The 25,108-nt window shown below is 36.1% G+C and overlaps 1 protein-coding gene across 5 annotated transcripts in view; it reads right to left on the reverse strand.

The window, feature by feature from the left end:
• The window catches only part of ATRX (ATRX chromatin remodeler), a 275,833-nt gene that overhangs the window by 28,139 nt on the left and 222,586 nt on the right, over positions 1–25,108 (reverse strand). For all 5 annotated transcript variants that reach the window (XM_029929461.1, XM_029929463.1, XM_029929459.1 and 2 more), the window contains 3 exons: positions 19,795–19,903; positions 6,580–6,757; positions 4,444–4,638 (listed from right to left, as the gene is read on the reverse strand). In XM_029929461.1, the coding sequence (XP_029785321.1) occupies positions 4,444–4,638; positions 6,580–6,757; positions 19,795–19,903 (482 nt within the window). The remainder of the gene's footprint in view (positions 1–4,443; positions 4,639–6,579; positions 6,758–19,794; positions 19,904–25,108) is intronic.

The following is a 25,108-nucleotide window of genomic DNA, read 5'->3' on the forward strand; positions in this document are numbered from 1 at the left end:
AAACAGTAGTGGGCAAAGTTAAGTGAAATTCTAAATCTAAGCCCAGGGAGCAAATTTAACATTTACTGAGTACCTACACTGTGCTTGGTATTTCTCTACCCTCATTGTTACTACCTTACTTCAGGCCTGCATTACCTCTCTAGTCTGGATCATAAAATGCTATTAATATAGCAACCTAACAAGGACCTTCATACCTATTTTCCTTTCTCCTATCCATCATGTACACTGATACCAAAAGTGATTTTTTCTAAAATGAAAATTCAATGCTGGCTGTTTTCTTAAAATCACTGTAATAGATACAACAACTGTAATACAATGTCTAAACTCTAACTTCCATGATCTGATTCCCATCTGTCTCTCTAGTCTTTTCTCTTACCTCTTCCTCATGCCTCACCTCCCTTACTCTACCATTATTTCCTTTTACTCTATTATATATTTTTAACTAGTTTAGGCTCCCAAAACTTTCCATGCTTTTTGGTGCATGTTTCTTTTTTTGCTCCTCCTCTTGAAGGGCCTTCACCCTTTATCTTCATAGCAATGCAAACATCTACCCACTTCTATTTTCACCATCAGTTTAAGTCTTCCTAGTGTCAATTCCCCACCGCAACTTTTCAAAGAAAGCCCTGCATATTCCTTCCTTAATGCCTATCCAGATTTATATTATAGGACTCATAATTTCTATATTTACTTGTTTATAGTACACTGATTAGACTTCATGCTCCTTAGAAGCAAGAACCTAGTCTTATTTACCAATGTATCCTTAGTAACCAGCATAATGATAATTACTTTGCAGGTAACTGAAAATTTTTTAATCACTGAATGAATGAATAAGCTTCATTGTTTAGGTAAATTTTTTCACTGTCTACTGAGTAAAAGCTATAGTCTATCACCAGTTATTGAGTTCTCCCATTTATTTTCTTGAAGTGCTTGATTCATTCCATAATCAACACCCTATTTTTTTTAAGTTTATTTATTTCTTTTGAGAAAGAGAAAATTCATGTGTGTGGGGGAAGGGGCAGAGAGAGAGGAAAGAGAGAATCCCAAGCAGGGAAAACATGACCTGGGCATAAATCAAGAGTCACCTACCCAACCAAGCCATCCGGGTGCCCTTTATCATGCTATTATATGTCCTCATCCTGTATTTTACTACCAGATTAATTTTCCAAAAGCCTTCATTCATCATACAACAGGTCCATTCATGAACTTATATACTGAATACTATTTTAAATGCAAATGCCTCCATTTACCTTTCATGGCTCTCTATTAGCTGGCCCCACCTTATCCACACCTCACCCATCCAATTTCAGTTCTTCATCTGGCCACTTTCTTTACCAGACCTTGAATCTGGTACACAAATCATTATCTTTCCCTTTGCCCAAATTGTTTCATCGTGCTTTCAAACCTCATTCTTTCCTAATCCAACTAAATAGTAACCACCTTTTACTGGCCAGTCTGGTGTTTTTCACCAAAACTGTACCTGAAACACTCCATCCTCCATTTTTTTTTACCATATATACTATATGGAAAACATATTCAGTAATAGTTACATCAGCACTTCATTCGTTTTTTTAAAGCATGCTACTTTTCTCTCCCCAAGTGGGCTATCACCTTCTTCAGGTAAACCTCATACAATAGCCTATCATTTTTCCTTTTAGATCCCTGACAGTTCTTAGTTACTGTGATAGTTAGAAAGGCATTATGGTATATATAGTACACTGTTTTAAAAAAAAAATTTTTAAAGCCCTAACATCTGAGTAAGTTATAGGAATAAAAAGTAGAGCATAAGGGAACAAAAGGTACCAACATCCTCCCATTAAATTAAATCTTATGTTGCAGCCCAAATGCATAAAAGAGATAAGAAAGAGGGATTCTGACTTAAATGAGATGTGGGGTTTGGAGTGCTACCTGCCTGTCTCGCCTTCCCCTACTCACTTAGCCACATGGTCACCCTGGAGTACCTCTGCTACTCTACTGGAAGCTCTTTGGAATGTAATTTGAAAGCTACTAAGTTCAAGTTCTAGCTCTAACACTGGTCATGTACTCTTGGGCAGTCACACTCTCTCTAAATATGAATCTCCTAAAATAATGAATATGTATGAGAAAAGTTAAACTTTCAGGCTTTCTATAAATTTGAGGAATTTACAATTTCTCAAGCCATGAGCTAAGCACTATATTACACAATCTCAACAGTTACATCACACAATGGTATTAACTGTGAAAGAATTCTATATTTTATTTTAAAAAAATTTTTAATGTTTATTTATCATTGAGAGATGGAGAGAGAGAGCATGATCATGGGAGGGCCAGAGAGAGGGAGAAACACAGAATCTGAAGCACGCTCCAGGCTCCAAGCTGTTGGCACAGAGCCTGACGCGGGGCTTGAACTCACAAACCGTGAGGTCATAACCTGAACCAAAGTTGGACGCTCAACCAACTGAGCCACCCAGGCACCCTGAGTTCTATATTTTAATATCCATCTTTACTTAAAATAAAACAAAACAAAGCAAAACAAAATAAAATAAAATAAAATAAAAGCATTCTAAATGCCATTTGATTCTATGAATCCTCAGTCCTCTGCCCTATTTCATGTACTTGGACTTAACTTTCTAATTTCTAATGGGAGGAGTAAGGTATATGATTTAGACGGCATGCTTTCGAGTTGGGCAGACTTAAAGACCAGCTTCACTACTAATTACACGCATAAACTTTGATAAGTTACATAACTTCTCCAAACCTTAATTTCTCCATCTACAAAATTAAAACCAGCATTATCAGCTTTTCAGTTGCTGCTGGATTAAAGAAGATAATCTGAACAAACTGTTTCGCACACAGTATGAAACCCAATAAGAAATCAGTAAAAGTTAACTATCATTTTCCTTTTGGGAAGAGCTATGGGAGAGTTGAAGCACTTTGTGTCAATATTCCTTTTCCTTTCTGTTCTTGGGCAAAGGGTTATACTCTCAAAAGCAAAATACAGGGGGCACCTGGGGGGCTTAGCTGGTTAAGCGTCCAACTTTAGCTTAGGTCATGATCTCATGGCTAGTGGGTTTGAGCCTGACATTCGGCTCTGTGCTGACAGCTCAGAGCCTGGAGCCTGCTTCAGATTCTGTGTCTCCCTCTTTCTCTGATACTCCACAACTCACACTCTGTCTCTCTCTCAAAAATAAATAATAAACATTAAAAAAAAAGCAAAATACAGTAAGTAAAGTCTATAAATGAAAAAGCATGACAACTTTAACAACTCAGAGTGCGAAATTATGAAACAGATGGTTTCTTTACAGACATAACAATCAAATAGCATTTCTTTCCTGCAAGATCTTTAAAATCTTCTTTAAGGTACAGACAATGATGGCGCGCCTCGTTGGCTCAGTAGGTTGGGCATCCAACTTTGGCTCAGGTCATGATCTCGCAGATGGTGGGTTGAAATCCTGCATCAGGCTCTCTGCTGACAGCTCAGAGCCTGGAGCCTGCTTCAGATTCAGTGTCTCCCTCTTTCTCTGCCCACGAACTGTGAGATCATGACCTGAGCCGAAGCCGGACGCTTAAGTGACTGAGCCACCCAAGAACAGAGGTGGCTCAGTCGGTTAAGTGTCCGACTTCGGCTCAGGTCATGATCTCATGGTTCGTCAGTTCGAGCCCTGTGTCGGGCTCTGTGCTGACGGCTAGCTCAGAGCCTGGAGCCTGTCTTCAGATCCTGTGTCTCCCTCTCTCTCTGACTCTCTCCTGCTCATGCTGTCTCTCTCAAAAATAGATAAAAACACTTTTAAAAATTAAAAAATAAATAAATAATATCCAAGAACAATGGACCAGAGGACAGATGTAGATACTACTCCTGATTCTATCACTTATTAGCTGGAAACTAGGAGCAAGTCACTGAATATCTCTGACCCTAGGTTTCTTCACTTACATAAAATAAGAGGGCTTGACAAGATTAGCTCTAAGCATCCTTTTCCAAGTGTGAAAGGCTTACTTGCTTTATGACACTGAAAAATATCAAGTAAGATATACCTTTATTTGCTGACACTGAAAAATATCAAGTAAGATATACCTTTATTTGCTGATTCTTAACTGCTATATGACAGCTATAAATATTATGGAAAAAACCATTAAATTTCATACAGAAATATTAAAATTATGTATGCCCTCTACTGGAAATTATTAAAAGAGAAACATACTGTTTCCTTTATGGTTTCTACTCTGAATTTTATTTTAACAGAGCTGGACTTTTTATTTGGCATAAAATATGTATTTTGGTTATATACTATCTTTTTGTGGTATTATGTAGAGAACTGACCAAGCACTCTCTCATTTAAATACAATTTTATTCTCTTTGGAAAATTCTAAAATCTAGCCTTAGTCAAGCAACTAACTTTCATAGTAGTAGTAAAATACCTTTAGTCCATGGTAGGGTTTTTTTAAAGCTAATAAACTAAAGATGTTTACCTTTGGCAGCATAGGTGTATCTCTTTTCTTCTTTTTTTCTGAATTAGGGTCATCTAATAAGTCTGGCTCAAAAGTATAAAGTTCAGTAAGCTCATTCATCGTAAAATGACGCTCAACCTGCTGCTGATCAACAACTCGAAAAGATAGTGACTGCTTAGTTACTTGCCGATCGTAAATCTTATCTTCCATGGTTCCCTTTGTAAAAAGAAAGAACAATATAAAATAAGTAACTTTTCTACACATGAAACTTAATCAAGGAGAAATATAATTATTGGTTAATACAAAAGAGGAGAAGTTCATAATAATACACTGCTATAAAGCACGTTTTATTAGCAATAATGCTTACTTCATGAGAGATTTCATCTGTTCACTGTAGTTTACCTTGACAAAAAAAGAACACTACATTACTGACAACCATTCTGTATTATCTGAGCAATCTGCATTCCCATTTTGGTTTACATATATCTTTACTTGGTGGAAGCAAAAGTGGAGTTAGACACCGGGGTAAAAACAAAACAGAAATAAAGAAGTTCATGAAATAAAATTTTAGAGGCTTATAAAATAATGCAAGAGAGCAGCTTAATTCCTTCTCAGTGGAATATAATAAGCTCTCAATCACTACACACTGCCTTTCTATCAAGTCTTACTTTCTATAATTTCAAGACAGAAAATTAATAATTAAAATGCCATATCTATTAAATATATAGCATTTTATTTTTTAAAAATAGTTGTCAAATTGATTTCCATACAACAACCAGTGATCTTCCCCATAAGTGCCCTCCTCCATCACCACTACCTCTTTTTCCCCTTCCCCCTTCCCCTTCAACCCTCAGTTCATTTTCAGTATTCAATAGTCTCTCAAGTTTTGCCTCCCTTTCTCTCCCCAACTCTCTTTCCCTCTTCCCCTCCCCATGGTCCTCCATTAGGTTTCTCCTGTTCTCCTGTTAGACCTATGAGTGCAAACATATGGTATCTGTCCTTCTCCGCCTGACTTATTTCGCTTAGCATGACACCCTCAAGGTCTATCCACTTTCCTACAAATGGCCATATGTCATTCCCTCTCATTGCCATGTAGTACTCCATTGTGTATGTATACCACATCTTCTTGATCCACTCATCAGGTGATGGACATTTAGGCTTTTTCCATGTATTGGCTATTGTTGGCATTGCTGCTATGAACATTGGGGTACATGTGCTCCTATGCATCAGCATTTCTGTATCTCTTGGGTAAATCCCTAGCAGTGCTATTGTTGGGTCATAAGGGAGTTCCATCGATAGTTTTTTGAGGAACCTCCACACTGTTTTCCAGAGCGGCTGCACCAGTTTACATTGCCACCAACAGTGTAGGAGGGTGCCCGTCTCTCCACATCCTCACCAGCATCTATAGTCTCTTGATTTAAATATATAGCATTTTAAACAAGGATTAAAAGAGCTTTTAGTTCAAGGATAGAAATGGGGTGACAGTGTAGTCTGCCAATTAATAATATTATGTACTAGAGAAGATCAATGAACAAGGATCAAATCTACCAATAAAACACAGTCTCTGGTTCAGAAGCACAGATTTGGAAGCAGGTGGAGAGAACAGCATCTGTTCCCAAAACAGATGTACCAGTTAAAAGGCACCTTGATCTATAAACATGTATTACCTTGTACTGCATCCACTTCTTTAATTTTACTTATTTTTCTTAAATTTCAGTTTCTGGTTTTTAATATCTGAGTTTATATTTAAAGGAAATTTTCAAATTAAGAGAGTACCTGGTAGCCACTAAAAACAATAATTATTTGACCTTTACATCTATAAGCAAATTAGATTTACTTATTTGCTTTTCTATGTATGCTAGGTAAAAGAACTATAAATGTTTAACTTTCCTGAACAAGCAAGAAAATTTTAAATCAGTTTACCCATACAAATCAATCTCAAACTGAGAAAGGTGACATCATAGACATGGATGAACTACAAAAGAGAAAATGATGAAAGGCCAAAATTGACTTCTGCTGCATTATATATAGTATAGGATTGATGTTTTCAATTTCATTTCCCTTTCTGTGATACATACATGTTTGGCACTCCAAAACTATTATCAGTTTCACCCAACCTTTCACTATGAAAAAATAAAATATAAATTATAAACCTACCTGAGCTAAGAACCTATATACATACACAGGTTTAGTTTGTCCAAAGCGATAAACTCTGAATATACTCTGGATGTCATAAGATGGATTCCAAGAAGCATCAAATATAATCACTCGATTAGCGGCTACCAGATTAATTCCAAGAGATCCTGCTTTGGTGGAAATGATAAACAATCGTCCTCTGAAAATAAAAATGTGAACAAATGCTTTAGTAATAAGCACTTCACAGATATTATGATATGACTTTTTAATCCTAAGCCAGTTTTTTTTAACAATTCAGAGTTCAAAGAATTCATTTCTCACTTACTAAAGAAAAACAAGACATGCCTAAGGAGTCAGGTTGATGATTTATATTTGCAAGATGAATCTTACTGCTGGAAAATTAAAGAGTCTCAAAGGAATAAAGATAAATATGGAAGTCACATGTTTACAATCTATTAGAAGTATTTATAGTTCTGAGTAAATGTAGAAAATCCATATGTATATAACTCAAAAGTTCATATTGTGTTCAGTACTTTTATGAGCAAGCATGAAGTACATCAAAATGAAGGACTGTGCCCAAGGAACTAAATGTAGTAGGAGTGAGTAATATGCAATTATAATATAGTATAATGAACACAGGGAGAGAAATTAGATAGACGCAAAGTACTGTGGTAGCTAAAATAGAATCAAGAATACAGAGTACTCCAAGAAGGAAGTGACGATGTGTTAAGAAAAATAACTGCTGTGTTGGAACATAAGAATTTATATTTCTGAGAATTTGAAAATGAATTGCTCACAAGTTCAGAGAAAACTAAGCAAATGTTAAAAAAAAATAATCAAGGGGCGCCTGGGTGGCTCAGTCAGTTAAGCCTCCGACTTCGGCTCAGGTCAGATCTCACATTTGTGGGTTCGAGCCCCGCATCAGGCTCTGTGCTGACAGCTAGCTCAGAGCCTAGAGCCTGCTTCCAGTTCTGTGTCTCCTTCTCTCTCTGCCCCTCCCCCTCTATGCTCTGTCTCTCTCTGTATCAAAAATAAATAAAACATTAAAAAAAAACTTAAAAAAAAATAATTACTTGAACAAAAACAAACGTGTATAATAACTGTTGTTTAAATGGTTTATATGTGAATATTTACATAGTCACAGTAAAGCAAACACTTCCAGACTCATTTAGGTAAATCACAAAACAATATGTTGGGAAAATGATTAAGGAAAAGTGTGTGTGTGTGTGTGTGTGTGTGTGTGTGTAAATTCTTTTCTTTAGTTTTTTTAAAAGTTTATTTACTTTTTTAAAAATAATAGTTTATTGTCAAATTGGTTTCCATATAACACTCAGTGCTCTTTCCCACAAGTGTCCCCCTCCATGACCATCACCCCCTTCCCCCGCCCTCTCCCTTCAACCTTCTGTTCATTTTCAGTATTCAATAGTTTCTCACATTTTGCGTCCCTCTCTCTTCCCAACTCTTTCCCCCTTCCCCTCCCTATGATCCTCTGTTACGTTTCTCCTGTTAGACCTATGAGTGAAAACGTATGGCATCTGTCCATCTCTGCCTGACTTATTTCGCTTAGCATGACACCCTCGAGGTCCATCCACTTTGCTACAAATGGCCATATTTCATTCTTACTCATTGCTACGTAGTACTCCATTGTGTGTGTGTGTGTGTGTGTGTGTACACCACATCTTGATCCATTCATCAGGTGATGGGACATTTAAGCTCTTTCCATGATTTGGCTATCGTTGAAAGTGCCGCTATGAACACTGGAGTACATGTGCTCCGATTCATCAGCACTTCTGTATCCCTTGGGTAAATCCCTAGCAGTGCTATTGCTGGGTCATAGGGGAGTTCTACTGATAGTTTTTTGAGGAACCTGGTTTTCCAGAGCGGCTGCACCAGTTTACATTCCCACCAACAGTGTAGGAGGGTGCCTGTTTCTCCACATCCTCGCCAGCATCTATAGTCTCTTGATTTGTTCATTTTAGCCACTCTGACCAGCATGAGGTGGTATCTCACTGTGATTTTGATTTGTTAAATTCCCATCTTAGATTGTAAAGTGGATATATGAAAGTAAATAAAAGAAGAAAATTCAAGAGTTGAAACTGGTTACCTGCAGGGGGTCAGGTATAATGTGTAGGAAGAGGATAATTAAGGGACTGTTTTTGATCTCAAGTCTTATAAAACTGTTTTATAAAAATATGTAAATATATTACTTTGATATAAATAAACTTTAGGAAGATTTTATAGATAATATCTGCGTAGATAGTTTATATTATGAGTATTTCTTTAGATTTTTCAGTAAACATTAGGGTTGGTAGCTAAATGATATTCCACTGAAGGAATGTTTGTTTACTGTTGGCCAAATTAAGACTGAGAAAGCCCCCGGTATATAATAAACTCTCAAAATTCTCCATAAAATGCCTTAATATACCAAGCCTTACTTTCTATAATTTCATGAAGGGAAATTAATAACTAAAAGCTATACTAATTACACATACAGTATTATAAACTAAAATGCAAAGAAGCTCAAAATTTAAATAACAAGAAAGATTGAACACAGGTGTTAAATTCATGTCTTATATTGATTTGGAGCTACTACATGGCTAAGAATACAAGCTACAGAAGTTATCAAAAATGCAAGAAAATATATTCATTCACACTGTTATTTATAAATTCATAAGGTTGAAAATAAAAAATATGTACAACATAGAGGACTAGATTACACTCTAACTATTCAAGGAGTTACATTACCAATAAAAATCTATATTATGTTAGGGGCACCTGGGTGGCTCAGTCGGGTGAGTGTCCAACTTCGGCTCAGGTCAGGATCTTGTAGTTCACAAGTTCGACCCTCACATTGGACTCTGTGCTGAAAGCTCAGAGCCTGGAGCCTGCTTTGTCTGCCCCCTCCCCAGCTCATATTCTGTCTCTCTCTCTCTCTCAAAAATAAATGAAACCTTAAAATTCTTTTTAAAAATCTATATTATGTTATGTGAAAAAAAGCAGGATCTAGAACATTATTACGTTTAATTTCAACTGCACTAAAAACCTAAACATATACATACATACAATGTTAACAGTAGTTCTCTTTGGTCAATGGAATTGTGATACTTCCTTCCGTCTTTATGCTTATCCATAATACTCATTACAGAGAACAAACTGTGCCTTTTTTTTTTTTTAACTTAGTGACATATTTAAGGGACTATGGACAACTGGGGCTCCAAAATTATTCGTTATTTATATCTCTTCTGCACCAGTGAAAGGATCAAGCATACAAGAATGCCATAAACTATGTAGGTTAAACACACAGACACACATACACCAGGAAACCTTGTAGAGAACTTCAAAACTCTTTACTATGTATCCAGTAATGAAGAGTTGAAGGGGCTTAAATAAGCACCTTTATCAAATTGCTATGCATTCCAAGTTCTGAGTTAGACTGCTAATACAAAAGATGAAAAAAATGTCCAGCCACTTTACTAAAGGAATGCATTTACAAGACCAAAAAAAACATAAACAACTGTATCCAGTCTAATTTGCAATAATAGAGGTATTTATTTATACAGTAAATACTCTGATTTAAAAATATTTTTTAATGTTTATTTAATTTTGAGAGAGAGTGACAGAGCAGGAGTGGCAGGGAAGCAGAGAGAGAGGCAGCCTGAAGCAGGCTCCAGGCTCTGAACTGTTAGCACAGAGCTGGATGCGGGGCTCGAACCCACGAACCTTGAGATCATGACCTGAGCTGAAATCGACTGCCTAACCAACTGAACCACCCAGGCGCCCAATGTTTTTTGAAAGCATATAAATGGGAATGCAATTGTTTATTTTGAGCCCAAGAGAAAAATAAATAAGTTAAGTGAATGAACAAGTAGCATTAAGAATTATTTTACAAATGGGACATCTGGGTGGCTCAGCTGGTTAAGCACCCAACTTCAGCTCAGGTCCTGATCTCATGGCTGTGGGTTCAAGCCCCATGTCAGGATCTATGCAGACAGCTCAGAGCCTAGAACCTGGAGCCTGCTTTGGATTTGGTATCTCCGTATCTTTCTCTCTGTCCCTCCTCTGCTTGCTGACTCACTCTCTCTCAAAATAATCATAAAAAAATAATTATTTTATAACTATTTAATCGTTAATATTATTCAGTATGGAATATATAAATTCATACTGAGATAAGCTAACCAGGATATTTTAAGATTTTCCTAACACTAAATATCAGTATTAAAATATACAAACACAATGAAAACATTAACTATTATTTGAATAATACTGCTATAAACCTTCTGGATGTGTCTTTTGGTAAAGACATGTAAACCTTTCTGTTAGATATATATCTAAGAGAATTGCTTGTATAGCACCTGTTAAAGCTGAACAAATAGCTCCCCAAAGTCATTCCAATTTACATTCCCATCAGTAGTGTTTGAGAGTTCCAATTGTTCTAGATCCTTGACAACTCACGGCATTGCATATTTTTTATAACCTTCAGAAAAAACAGCTTAAGGACCACAAGAATTTGTAACAGTAGTTTAGACTTTCCTTGTACCCTTCATCCAGCTTTCCCAATGGAAATAACTTACATAACTATAGTACATTGTCAAAACCAGAAAACTGATGTTGCTACAACACTGCATGCAAGCTTATTTGATTTCACTAGTTTTTATATGTGCCTTTTTTGTTTGGTATACAGCTCTATGAAATTTATCATGTATGTAGAATCATGCAACCATTACAACAAGTAGGATACAGAACTGTTCTACCACCTCAAAAAGAAACCTCTTTTGTGTTATCCCTTAGTATTTATACCCTCCCCCCACCAACCCTAATCCTTGACAACCATTAATCTGTTCTCTACCACTGTAATTTTGTTACATCAAGGATGCCAAATGAGGTGCGCCTGGAGAGCTCAGTCGGTTAAGTGTGCAACTTCAGCTTAGGTCATGATCTTGCGGTTTTTGAGTTTGAGCCCTATATCGGGCTCTCTGCTGTCAATGCGGAGCCTGCTTCAGATCCTGTCTCCCTCTCTCTGCCTCTCAACCTCTTTCTCCTTCTCTCAAAAATAAATGAACATTAAAAAGAATATAAAGAACACCATATGAAAGGAATCATATAGCATGTAACCTTTTGAAATTAGGATTTTTCATTCAGCATAATGCCCTTGAGATCCATCCAAGTCCTTTGGATCAGTAGCAGTAGTTCATTCCTTTTCATTGTTGAGCACTATTCCATTATATAGATATAACATAATTTACTTATCCATTCACATCTTATAAGACACCTGGGGTTGTTTCCAGCTTTTGACTGTTACAAATAAAGCTTCTATGAACAGTTGTGTATAGGTTCCTATGTAAAGATAAGTTCTCATTTCTCTGGCATAAATTTTCAAAAGTGTGCTGCAGGCTTGTATGGTAAGAATATGTTTGTTTAATTTTTAAAAATTTTTTTAATGTTTTATTTATTTTTGATACAGAAGAGACAGAGCATGAGAGGGGGAGGGGCAGAGAGAGGGAGACACAGAATCTGAAACAGGCTCCAGGCTCTGAGCTAGCTGTCAGCACAGAGCCCGACGCGGGGCTCGAATCCACGAACGTGAAATCTGACCTGAGCCGAAGTCGGACGCTTAACCGACTGAGCCACCCAGGCGCCCCTAATTTTTTAAAACAACTACCAAGTTGTTTTCTTTTTATTTTTTAAAAATTTTAGGTTTATTTAGAGAGAGAGAGAGAGAGAGAGAGAGAGAGAGGGAGGGAGGGAGGGAGGGAGGGAGGGAGACCAAGCAGGAGAAAGGCAGAAAGGGAGAGAGAGAATTCCAAGCAGGCTCTGCACTGTCTGTTCAGAGCGTGATGCGAGGCTCAAACCCAAGAACCTGTGAGATCATGATTTGAGCCAAAATCATGAGTTGGTCACTAAATCGACTTAAGCTACCCAGGCACCCTTCCTCCAAGTTGTTTTCTGGGAAGAGTAGCTATGTCATTTTCCATTCTCATTAACATTGTGGGAGAGATCTAGGTCTCAGCATCATCATCAGCATTTGACAGTGTCATCATTTTTTATTTCAGCCATTCTAATAGATATGAAATGGTATCCTGTTGTGGTTCCAGTTTACATTCCCTATTGGCTAGTGATAAATGTATTTTCAAGTGCTTATTTGCCATGCTGCACTGATCCTCTTACATGAAATGTCAGTTTAAGTCCTTGGCCCATTTTTTAACTGAAAAATGCTATTTGGTTTTTTGCTATTATACTTAAAAAATTCTTTATATATTCAGAATATGAGCCCTTACTAAAAATGCTATTCGCAAATACTTTCTTCAAGTCTGTGGTCTGTCTTTTCCTAACAAGGTCAATCACAACAAAAAGGTTTTTTTACTTTCTAATAATTTTTTAAAATTTATTTTTAATTTACATCCAAGTTAGTTAGGATATAGTGCAATTATAATTTCAGTAGAATCCAATGATTCATCCCCTACACCCAGTACATCCCAATAAGTGTCTTCCCCTTGCCCATTAAACTCATCTCCCCCACCCACAACCCTCAGTTTGTTCTCTGTAAGAGCCTCTTCTGTTTTGTCCCCCTCCCTGCTTTTATATTATTTTTCTTCCCTTCCCTTATGTTCATCTGATTTGTATCTTAAATTCCACATAAGTGAATATATTTGTCTTTTACTAATTTAGCTTAGCATTAGTATACTCTAGTTCCATTCACATTGTTTTTATAATTTTTTAAAAGTTTATTTATGGGGCGCCTGGGTGGCTCAGTCGGTTAAGCCTCCGACTTTGGCTCAGGTCAGATCTGATGTTCGTGGGTTCAAGCCCCGCATCAGGCTCTGTGCTGACAGCTAGCTCAGAGCCTGGAGCATGCTTTCAGTTCTGTGTCTCCTTCTCTCTCTCTGCCCCTCCCCCTCTCATGCTCTGTCTCTCTCTGTATCAAAAAATAAAACATTAAAAAAAATTTTTTTAAAAAGTTTATTTATTTATTTGAGAGAGACAGAGACAGTGCGAGTGGGGGAGGGATACAGAGGGAGGGTGACAGAATCCCAAGCAAGCTCTGCACTGCTAGCACAGAGCCCAAGGCGGGGCTCAAACCCACAAAACCACAAGATCATGACCTGAGCCAAAAGCAAGTTGAACATTTATCTGACTGAGCAACCCTGGTGCCCCAAAAGTTTTTATTTTTGACTATCCAATTATTGACTTCTTATCGTCAATGGCTTATATCCCTTCGGTGTCATGACTAAAAAATCTATCAGCTTAACCTTAGTTCCTGAAGATCTTTTTCCCCAATGTTTATTCATTTTTGAGAGAGAGAGAGAGAAAGCAGGGGAGAGGTGGAGATACACACACATACATACATACAGAGAGAGAGAGAGAGAGAGAGAGGGAGAGGGAGAGGGAGGGAGAGAGGGAGGGAGAGGGAGAGAGAGAGAGAAAGAGAGAGAGAGAGAGAGAGAGAGAGAATGAATGAATCCCAGTAGGCTCCATGCTGTTGGTGCAGAGCTGGATGCAGGGCCTGAGCCCCTGAATAGTGAGATCACCATCTGAGCTGAAATCAAGAATCAGGCATTTAACCAACTGAGCTACCCAGGTGCCCCTTGAAGATTTTCTCTTATGCTTTCTTATACAAGTATAATGTTTCACATTGAGAATTTTGAACTATTTTGACTTGATTTTAGAATACGGGTAAGGCTTAGGTCAAGGTTTGTTTCAGTCTATGAATACGCAATTGTTTCAATACCATTTGTTGAAGAGACTATCCTCCCTTCACTGAAACGTTTTTGTACCCTTCCCAAAACTTACATTTCTCTGATGATTAATAATGATGAGCACATTTTTGTATGCTTACTGGCCATATGAATACTTTCTTTGGAAAGTCCTTTTGAAGTTCTTTCCTATGGGATTGGCTGGTTTATCCTACTCATTTTTAATAATTCTTTGCATATTCTGGGTAAGAGTACTTTAGGGATCTATGTATTGAAAGTAGCTTCTCCTGGATATTTGCAAATGGCATACCCAATAAGGGGTTAATATCCAAACCATATAAAGAACCTCTACAAGGCAACACCAAAAACTTTCAAGTAAATCTATTAAAAGTTGGGCACAGGACCAGAACAGACCTTTTTCCAAAGAAGACATACAGATGACCAACAGACACATGAAAAGATGTTCAACATCACTAACCATCAAGGAAATATGCAAATCTCCACAAGGAGATATCATCTCACACCTTTCAGAATGGTTAAAATAAAAAGCACAAGAAATAACAAGTGTCAGGATATAGAGAAAAAAGAACTCTTGTGCATTACTGGTAGAAATACAAATTGGTACTGCTACTGTGAAAAACCGTATGGAGGCTCCTCAAAAAATTAAAAATAGAATTAACATATGATCCAGTAATTCTACTACTGGGTATTTACCAAAACAAAACAAAACAAAAAAACCCACAAAAAATGAAAACATTATTGCAAAAAGATACATGTACCTCTATGTTTATTTACTGTAGCATTATTTACAATAGCCAAGATATGGAAGCAACTCAAGTGTGCACTGATAAATGAATGGATGGATAAGGATGTGGTATGGAATATTACTCACCCATAAAAAAGAATGAGACTATATTACTTGAGACAACATGGATGTACCTTGAGAGTTTAATACTAAGTGAGGTTAAGTCAAAGACAAATATCATATGATTTCACTCATATGTGGAATTTAAGGAAAAAGAAATGAATAAAAAAACACTCTTCAATATAGAGAACTGGTTCTGAGGGGAGGTGGGTGGAGGGAGGGGTAAAATAGATAAATGGGATTAAGAGTATGCTTATCTTGATGAGAACTGAGTAACATATACAATTGTTGAATCATATTTTACACCTGAAACTAATATAAGCACTGTATGTTAATTATATTTCAACAAAAAATGATAACAAACACAAAATCAAAAGTATATGTTTGTGTAAGCATAGAAACTCTAACCATGGTTATATCTGTGTTACTAAAATATAAATAATAACATTTATTGTCTTCGTGATTTTCCATATTATCTTTAAGAATTAGAAAATAGCTTCTATTTTGTTGCTTTCCTTTTCATTTTTAACATGAAATTCCTTTGATGACTAAAAATTCTTAATTTTAATGAAGCTCAACTTAACAATACTTCCTTTTATGTTTAGTACTCTGTGGGTCCTGTGTATGAAAGTTTTCTTAATGCAATATCAGGAAAATATTCTTTACTGTTTCCTTCTAAAACATTTGTTTTAGCTCCACATTTAAATCTACAAACCACCTGGAATTAGTTATCAAGGAAATACAGTTTAAGACTGTCAAGTCTTACCAGTACATATTTATCACAATAGCTTTAAAAAAACAGACACTGTCAAGTGATGATGAGAACAGAGAAAAACTGAAACACCTATAGGCTACTGGGGAGTAGTACAAATTGGTACAACCATTCTGGAAAAATGTCTTGGGAATATAAGCTAAAGCTGAATATACACATCTTTTACTTAGCAATCTCATTTCTGGGCATATCCACAATAGCAACACATACATAGCTACCCAAACGACAGATACAACAATCCTTAAAAAATTGAATCTTTGGACTTCCACTTCTGGAAAGAAGGGAGTAGACATACTCTTCCCAATTCCTTACAATAAGGAAAGCAAAAGACCCTGGACATTACATATAAAACAATGATAAGAAGTTTCTGAAAAGTAAGAAAGAGGAGAAAGACTGGCTAGGGACCTTGGGTCCTAAGGAACAACATGGCACAGAGTTCCATAGGCTTTCTTCCCAGAACAAGTGCTAAAGAACCTAGCAAACTGGAAATGCCAGTGGACGCGGCCAAAAAAAATTTCCAAGAAAATCCTGCTGTCTCTAGACAAAGGACAAAAAAGGGGCACCTAGAAAGACAGAAAATTTTAAAACAATAATCATTCAATTCCAGTCAAACAGTACAGAAAAAAATGTAGTGCACCTCCATCCTTGTCACTAGAGGCTGAGTGGGGAGTTCAGACTCCTACCCTCTCCTAGTTGTGACAAGGCATGGCCAGAGTGGTGTCAGAGAAGTTGGAATTAACACAGTCCTCCTCTCAACCCAGGAGTGTCAGTAAAGACCATGAAGGGAACTCAGACATCCATCCCCACCCAGAAGATACAAGAAAAACCCTCTCTCTCTCTCTACTAGGGTAGTATCAAAGGAGATCTAGTGGAGAGTCAGGAATTATATCACAACCCAGTTAATGAGTTTGCCCTGCAGTGTCAGTGAAGGCCCAAGGGGAGGGGCTGTAAATAGGCAATCCTAATCCTCCCAGCTAGGAGAGTATCAGCAGAAACCTAGTGGGTAGACTCAACTCCCACTCTCATCTTCCATCTGAACATGTGCCAAAAGAGGCCTGCTATAAAAGAAAATTTAGATCCACAGTCTCATGAGATAATAAACAAATATCCAATTAAATTAGATCTTTGTCATATCAAGAACCAGTAAAATCTCAACTTCAATGAGAAAAGACAATCGGCAGACACCAACACTGAGATGACATAACTGTCAGAATTGTCTGACAAGGATGGAAAAAGTAGTTACATTTCTAAAAATGCTTTGGGGCATCTGAGTGACTCAGCTGGTTAACTGTCTGACTTCTGCTCACGTCCTGATCTCACCATTCATGGGTTCGAGTCCCGAATCAGGTTCTGTGCTAACAGCTCAGAGCCTGAAGCCTGTTTCAGATTCTGTCTCTCACTCTTACTCTGCCCCTCCCCAACTCGTGCTCTGTCTCTGTCTCAAAAGTCAATAAAAACAAAGAAAATGTTTTAATAAATAAAACGGTTTCAATAAGCAAATATTAATGCACCTGAGACAAAGAAAAAAAATAGTCTCAGCAAAGAAATATAAGACATAAAGAGGAACCAAATGGAAATTTTAGAACTGAAAAATACAACAGAAACCTAAGTGGTGGAATGCAGAGAACAGACATTGAATTAACTTTGAAAACAGAACAATAGGAATGACCCAATCTAAACAACATGTAGAAATCAAATAAAAAAACAAACAAACAGAAAAACAAAATGAAGACTGAGGTACCTATAGGACTACAACATTATTGTCTATCTAACATTCCCATCAGTGGAGTCCTCAAAGGAAAGGAAACAAAAGAAGTAGCTATAATAGTATTTGAAGAAATAATGGCTGAAAATTACCCAAACTTAGCAAGAAACACACATCTACAGATTCAGAAATCGAATGAACCGCAAACAGAGCAAACTCAAAGAAATTCATGCCAAGATGCATCACAGTCAAACTTTTGAAACTAAGATAAAGAAAAAAATCTTGAAATAAGCAAGAAGCAGTACCTTACTGACAGGAGAAAAAAAGATTTGAAAAAAACAGATTTAAAAAAATTAAAATATATTTGTCATATAATACTGTGTAAAATTAAGGTAAACAACATATTCATTTGATACATTTATATACTGTGATATGATTGCCACTGTAGCAACAATTAGCACCTCCATCATGTTAAATAATTATCTTTTCTTTTTACTGGTTGGAATAATTAAGTTCCAATCTCCTAGGAAGTTTAAGGATTATAATAAAATACTGTAGTCTACATTTACTTAACTAGTTTAGCCACTATGAAAAACAATATGGACTTTCCTCAAAATTTTGAAAACAGATCTACCATATGATCCAGCAATGCCACTTCTGGGTATATATACAAAAAAAATGAAAACAGGATATCAAAGAAATATATGTATTCCCATGTTTACTGCAGCACTATCCACAGTAGCCAAGATATGAAAACAACCTAAGGGCCCAACAACAGATGAATAGATTTAAAAAAAGATGTGGTATATATGCAGTGGGATAGTATTCAGCCATGAAAACAAGGGACATTTTGCCATATGTGCCATCATGAATGTACCTTGAACACATAATGCTGAGATAAGTCAAAGAAAGACAAACACTGCATGATAGCACTACTGTGTGAAATTCAAAAAGCCAAAGTCATAAAAAAAAGCAGGTAGTTTTGAAATAAATTATGAAATCCAGAAGGAAGTGTTAAAACATTTTTCAAGTGCAAAAAGAGGAGATTTGCCAACCCAGAATTCTATACCTAGCTAAAAACACAAAAATGAAGAGGAAATCATGAAATTCTCTTATGAAGGTACTCGGGAAATTTGTTGTAAGCTAACCTGCTCTAAAAGAATGACTAAAGGAATTTCTCTAGAATAAAGGGAAATGGTTAAAGAAATAATGAAACATTAGGAAGGAAGAAACAACAATTAAAATATATAAGTAAATAAAATAGATTTTCCTTCCAATTTTTCTAAATTATATTTAATTATTGAAGAAAATTTATTACACTAATGTGGCCAGCCATTTATGTAGAGAAAAACGCCTAAGACAATTATATTACAAATGGGGAAGAGAAAGGGATATAAGGGCATAAGGTTTCTACACTTCAGTTAAAATGGTAAAATGATGACAAGTCTCCTGTGATAACTTACATCCATAAAATGTAATACTTAGAGCAACTGCTGTGAAAGTTATACAATGATAGGCTAAAAAATACTATAGATGAATAAAAATACAATTTCACAAATGGTAAAACACATCCAATGGAAGGGTAGAATAAGAAATCAAAAAAAGAAGGGTGCCTATACTATTTTATACTCTATGTACTGTTTTCTAGAGTGGCTGCACCATTTTGCATTCCCACCAACAGTGCAGAAATATTACCCTTTCTCCACATCCTCACCAATACCTTTTGTTTCCTGAGTTGTTACTTTTAGATATTCTGACAGTTGTGAGGTGGTATCTCATTGTGGTTTTGATTTGTATTTTCGATGAGTGAAGTTGAGCTTCTTTACATGTGTCTATTAGCCATATTACATGAATTTCTTGAGATGTGATGAAACCATTTTGTATCTTGACTCTATCTTACACTTGTCAAAATGTATAGAAATATACAATAAGAGGAGTGAATTTGACTATACATAGATTTAATCTTTTTTAATGTTTATTTTGAGAGACAAAGCACATGAGCAGGGAAGAGGCATAAGGGGAGAGAGAATCACAAGCAGGCTCTGTAGTGTCAGCGTAGAGCCCAATGTGGGGCATGATCTCACCAATGGTAAGAATATGGCCTGAGCTGACATCAAGAGTCAGACGCTTAACCAACCGCACCACCCAGGCACTCCTAAATTTTTTTTTTAATTCTCTATACAAACAAAAAAACGTTTCCCACCTCACATTCGTTTCATCATTAAATTCTTCAGCCCATTTTTTCCTTGATTGTGCAGTAGTAGAACCATCTAAACGGTAATAGTCAATGTTTCGCAGCCACTTCCCTTCACCTGGAAATTTAACAAGAAAACAAGAAAGAAATTTGATATACATTGTTCTGCTAAAAATACCAGATTTTATTCCATGCTCAACATTTAAAATCTGGTTATGTATATATATTCTATTTACATAGGAACATATACTTTTGTTAGTCAAGGTGTAATTCACTATTTTTCAAATAAATTTACTACAGATTTACATCCAATAGATACTGAATAGCAAAGGTACTTTGAAAAAGGATTTCATCTATATGTGAATTTCTTAAAAGACTTTCTTAATTATAATCTTTTAAAACTGAAAAAAAGGATATAGTTAAATTGCAATATGCTCAGGAAGCTTGCTTTTAATTAAATTTATAAATGGCCAGGTTTCCTCCCTTATTAACAAGTTGATACTAATCAGAGTATGTGAGACATAGAATGCATTTATTCAATAACTGAACAAATATTTACTGAATGCCTAAAATGTGCAGAAAACAATTCTATAGTCCGGCCACAAATATCAGCATATATTCCTATTTCATGACGTGCGTGCGTGTGTGTGTGTGTGTATGTGTGTGTGTGTGGGTGTGTGTGTTTAAGGATTGTGACTTTATAAGTAAAACAGTAAACAGACATGTCAACATTTGGACAATGAGGTAAAAATTTATCCAAGACTCACATAAAAACTAAAATAACAAATTAAGTGCTTATGACCTTTCATAATTACACATAATTTCCATTCCAATTCTTTTTTTAACATTTATTTATTTTTGAAGAGAGACAAAGAGTGAGTGGGCAAAGAGAGAGGGAGAATCAAGCAGACTCCAGGCTCTGGGCTATCAGCTCAGACCCCAATGCAGGGCTGGAACCCATGAGCTTTGAGACCATGACCTGAGCCAAAGTCAGACACTAAAATGACTGAGCCACACAGCTGCCCTTCCAATTCTTTTAACTATAAACATAATACTAATATTTCCCCTCCAGAATCAAACCTTAAGATCTTTACATAAAAACAATTTTACAAAACTCAGATCTAGGTCTCTTGGTGAACTTTTTACTTAAATTTAGTATTTAGTGTAAAAGGTGCTTTTCAACATGCCTATTACTTACCCATATCTTTACTTAAATTGAAAAACTAGAATTTCATTGCTGAAAAGGTATAAAAATGTCTATTTATGGCTTTTATTTCCTTCAATTGGGAAAAAAGCATACACAGCAAAGGAAGAGAGGTTTTTTAAAATAGATGATTGGATAAAAAAGAGGCTAGAATCACATTCTTATTGTTAAACAAAATTGTGTAATTATTACACTTAATATGCTAATCATAAATAAAACATTACTTTTTCAATTATTTCAAAATATTCACCACTCAATGATAATACAAAAGAATAATCTATACTACTACTTCTGTGAATCCAACACTTAAAAAGCTGAACAGACAGGTGGCAGGGTTTCCTGTATGGGTAGCAGTCACTAAGAGTTCTGAGAGCCTGCACCAGGCTCAGGAATCCACCCTCCCCCAGGGCCCCCAATACACCCAGATAACAGCAACCATTTGTTTTCCAAGAACCTCTTCAACTATGAGGGCTACCTCAGAAACAAGCCACAGAAATCATGGAGGAGAATCCCAAATATCACTATAAGTAGGGAAATAAAATAACCAAAGGCACAACAAGAGAGACCAAGGAACACCATTAAGAGAACACTTCCTTAACGGACAGGCCATGGACAAAGAGCCTCCCTTAATATAGCAGACCTTGTAGGTGCAGAGAGCATAACATGCTTTTATTTTTTTTATTTTTTATTTATTTATATTTTTTTTGGCATTGGAGTCATCTGGGAGAACATAATTTTATTTAGCCATACTTTGCTGTTTATGTACTATTTTGGTCTTTTTTTTCCATAATATTTTATTGTCAAATTGTTTTCCATACAACACCCAGTGCTCTTCCCCTTAAGTGCCCTCCACCATCACCATCACCTCTTTTCCCCCCTCCCCCTTCCCCTTCAACCCTCAGTTCATTCTCAGCATTCAGTAGTCTCTCAAGTTTTGCATCCCTCTCTCTCCCCAACTCTCTCTCCCTCCTCCGCTCCCTCTGGTTCTCCATTAGGTCTCTCTTGTTTTCCTGCTAGACCTATGAGTGCAAACATATGATTTCTGTCCTTCTCTGCCTGGCTTACTTCACTCAGCACATAACATGCTTTTAAAACGGAGAAGAGACAGAAATTTAGTCAAAATGATGAAACGGAGAACTCTCCCCTAATGAAATTCCAAGAAGTCACAGCTACACAATTGGGCCAAAAAGATATAAGCAATATAACTCAGCAAGAATTTAGAACAATAGTCATAAAATTAATCACTGGGCTTGAAAACGGAATGGAAGACAAAAGAGAAGGTATAGCTACAAAGATTATGGACCTCAAAAATAGTTGTGACGAACTAAAAAAATGGTATAAATGAGGTGAATAATAAAATGGAGACTGCCACTGCACAGATGGAAGAGGCAAAGAGGAGAATACATGAATTAGAAGATATAGTTATAGAAAAAGAGGAGGCCAAGAAAATGAGATAAATTGATTCAGGAGCACAAAAGGAGAATTCGAGAACGGAGTGATGCAATCAAATGGAACAAGATCCGGATCATAGGAGTTCCAACAGAAGAAGAGAGAGAAAGGGGCTGAAGGGGTACTTGAACAATTTATAGCTGAGAACTTGCCCAATATGAAGAAGGAAACAGAAATTGAAATTCAAGAGGCACAGAAAACTCTCCTCAGACATAACTTGAATCAAACATCGTCATGACATATCATAATGAAACTGGCAAAATATAACAATAAACAGAATACTGAAAGCAGCTAGGGATAAAAGGGGCCTAACATATGAAGAACGACGTATCAGAGTAGTGGCAGACCTATCTACTGAAACTGGGCAGGCCAGAAATGAATGGCAGGAAATCTTCAAGGAGATAAAAATGAAAAATATACAGCCAAGAATCCTTTATCCAGCAAGCCTGTCATTTAGAATAGGAGAGATAACGGTTTTTCCAAACAAACAAAAACTGAAGGAATACATTACCACTAAGATAGCCCTACAAGAAATCCTAAGGTGAACTTTATGAGGAAATTGTTGCAAGGAACACAAAGTACCAGATACTCCACTACAAGCATGAATCCTACAGAGAACACAATGACTCTAAACCCGTATTTTTCAATAACACTGAATGAAAATGGACTAACTGCTCCAATCAAAAGACATAGGGTATCAGATGGATTAAAAAAAAATCCATTCTACAAGAGACTAATTTTCCACCTGAAGACACCTTCAGATTGAAAGTAGATGGAGAATTATCTATCATGCTATTGGAAGTAAAAAGAAAAAAAAGGTGAAATAGCCATACTTATATCACAGAAACTGGACTTTAAAGTTAAGGCAGTAACAAGAGATGAAGAAGGGCAATATATAATAATTGCAGGGTCTATCAATCAGGAAGAGCTAATAATTATGAATGTCTATGCACCGAATTCAGTAGAACCCAAATACATAAAATAATTAATCACAAAAAGAAACAATCTGATTGATAAGAATGTGCTAATCACAGGGGAATTTAATACACCACTTACAGCAGTGGATAGATCAACTAGAAACAAAATCACTAAAGAAACAATGGATCTGAAAGACACATTGCACCAGAAGGATTTGACAGATATATTTAGAACTATACATCCTGAGGCTAGGGAATTCACTTTCATCTCCAGTGCACATGGCACATTCTCCAAGATAGATCATATACTGGGTCATAAAGCAGTCTTGCATTAATATAAACAAATTGAAATCATACCATGCACACTTTCAGATCACAATGATATGAAACTTGAAATCAATCACAGGAAAAAGTCTGGAAAACCTCCAAAAAATGGAGGCTAAAGAACACTCTATTAAAGAATGATTGGGCCAATCAGGCAATTAGAGAAGAAATTAAAAAATATATAGAAACAAATGAAAATGAAAATACAACAATCAAAACTCTTTCGGAGATAGCAAAGGTAGTCCTAAGAGGAAAGTATATTGCATTTCAGGCCTATTCCAAGAAACTAGCAAAGCACAAATACAGAATCTAACAGTACACCTAAAGGAACTAGAAGCAGAGCAGCATGAGCACACCAAAACCAGCAGAAAAAGAGAAAAAATAAAGATCAGTGCAACAATAAATAATATTGAATAAAAAGAAAAAAAGTTGAACAGATCAATGAAACCAAGAGTTGGTTTTTTGAAAAAAAAATAAACAAAATTGATAAAGCTGTGGCCAGGTTCCTAAGAAAGACAAGAAAGAGCACCCAAATAGACAAAAATCACAAACGAAAATGGACCTATTGCAGCCAACGCCTCAGAAATACAAACAATCATCAGGGAATACTACAAAAAATGATAAGCCAGCAATCTGGACAACCTAGAAGAAATGGACAAATTTGTAAACACACATGCACACTACCAAAATTCAAATGGAAAGTGATAGAAAATCTGAACAGACCCATGACCAACGAAGAAATTGAATCCGTTATCAAAAATCTCCCAACAAATAAGAGCCCTGCGCCAGATGGCTTCCCTGGGAAATTCTACCAGACATTGAAAGCAGAGTTAAAACCCATTCTTCTCAAGTTATTAAAAAAACTGAAATGTAAGGAAAATTTCCAGACTCATTCTACATAGTCAGCATCACTTTAATTCCCAAACCAGACAGAAACCCAGCAAAAAGGAGAACTACAGGCCAACATACTTGATGAATATGAATGAAAAAATCCTCAACAAGATACTAGCAACTCGAATTCAACAGCGTATAATAAGAATTATCCACCATGATCAAGTGGGATTCATTCCTAGGTTACAGAGCTTGTTCACTATTTGCAAATCAATCAATGGGATATATCACATTAACAAAAGATAAAAAGCATATGATCCTGTCGAAAGATGCAGAAAAAGCATTTGACAAAATACAACATTCTTTTTTTTTTTAATACAAAAACATCTCCAGTGGTGTGTTTATTTTTAGTAATCAGTATCATTAAAGCTGGTAAGGACTTTGGGGTTTTTTTTGTTTTTTTTTTTAAATATAACACAATTTATTTTTTTAACATATGCAATTATTTTCCATCATTTACAATACAGTAGTTACAATGACACTCCAAATGGATAAGCAAAGTAAAAAATCAAAACCCCAACTTCTATTTCATGTAATT

Source organism: Suricata suricatta, chromosome X (genome assembly GCF_006229205.1).
Source record: "Suricata suricatta isolate VVHF042 chromosome X, meerkat_22Aug2017_6uvM2_HiC, whole genome shotgun sequence".
In the NCBI taxonomy this organism is placed as follows: Eukaryota; Metazoa; Chordata; class Mammalia; order Carnivora; family Herpestidae; genus Suricata; species Suricata suricatta.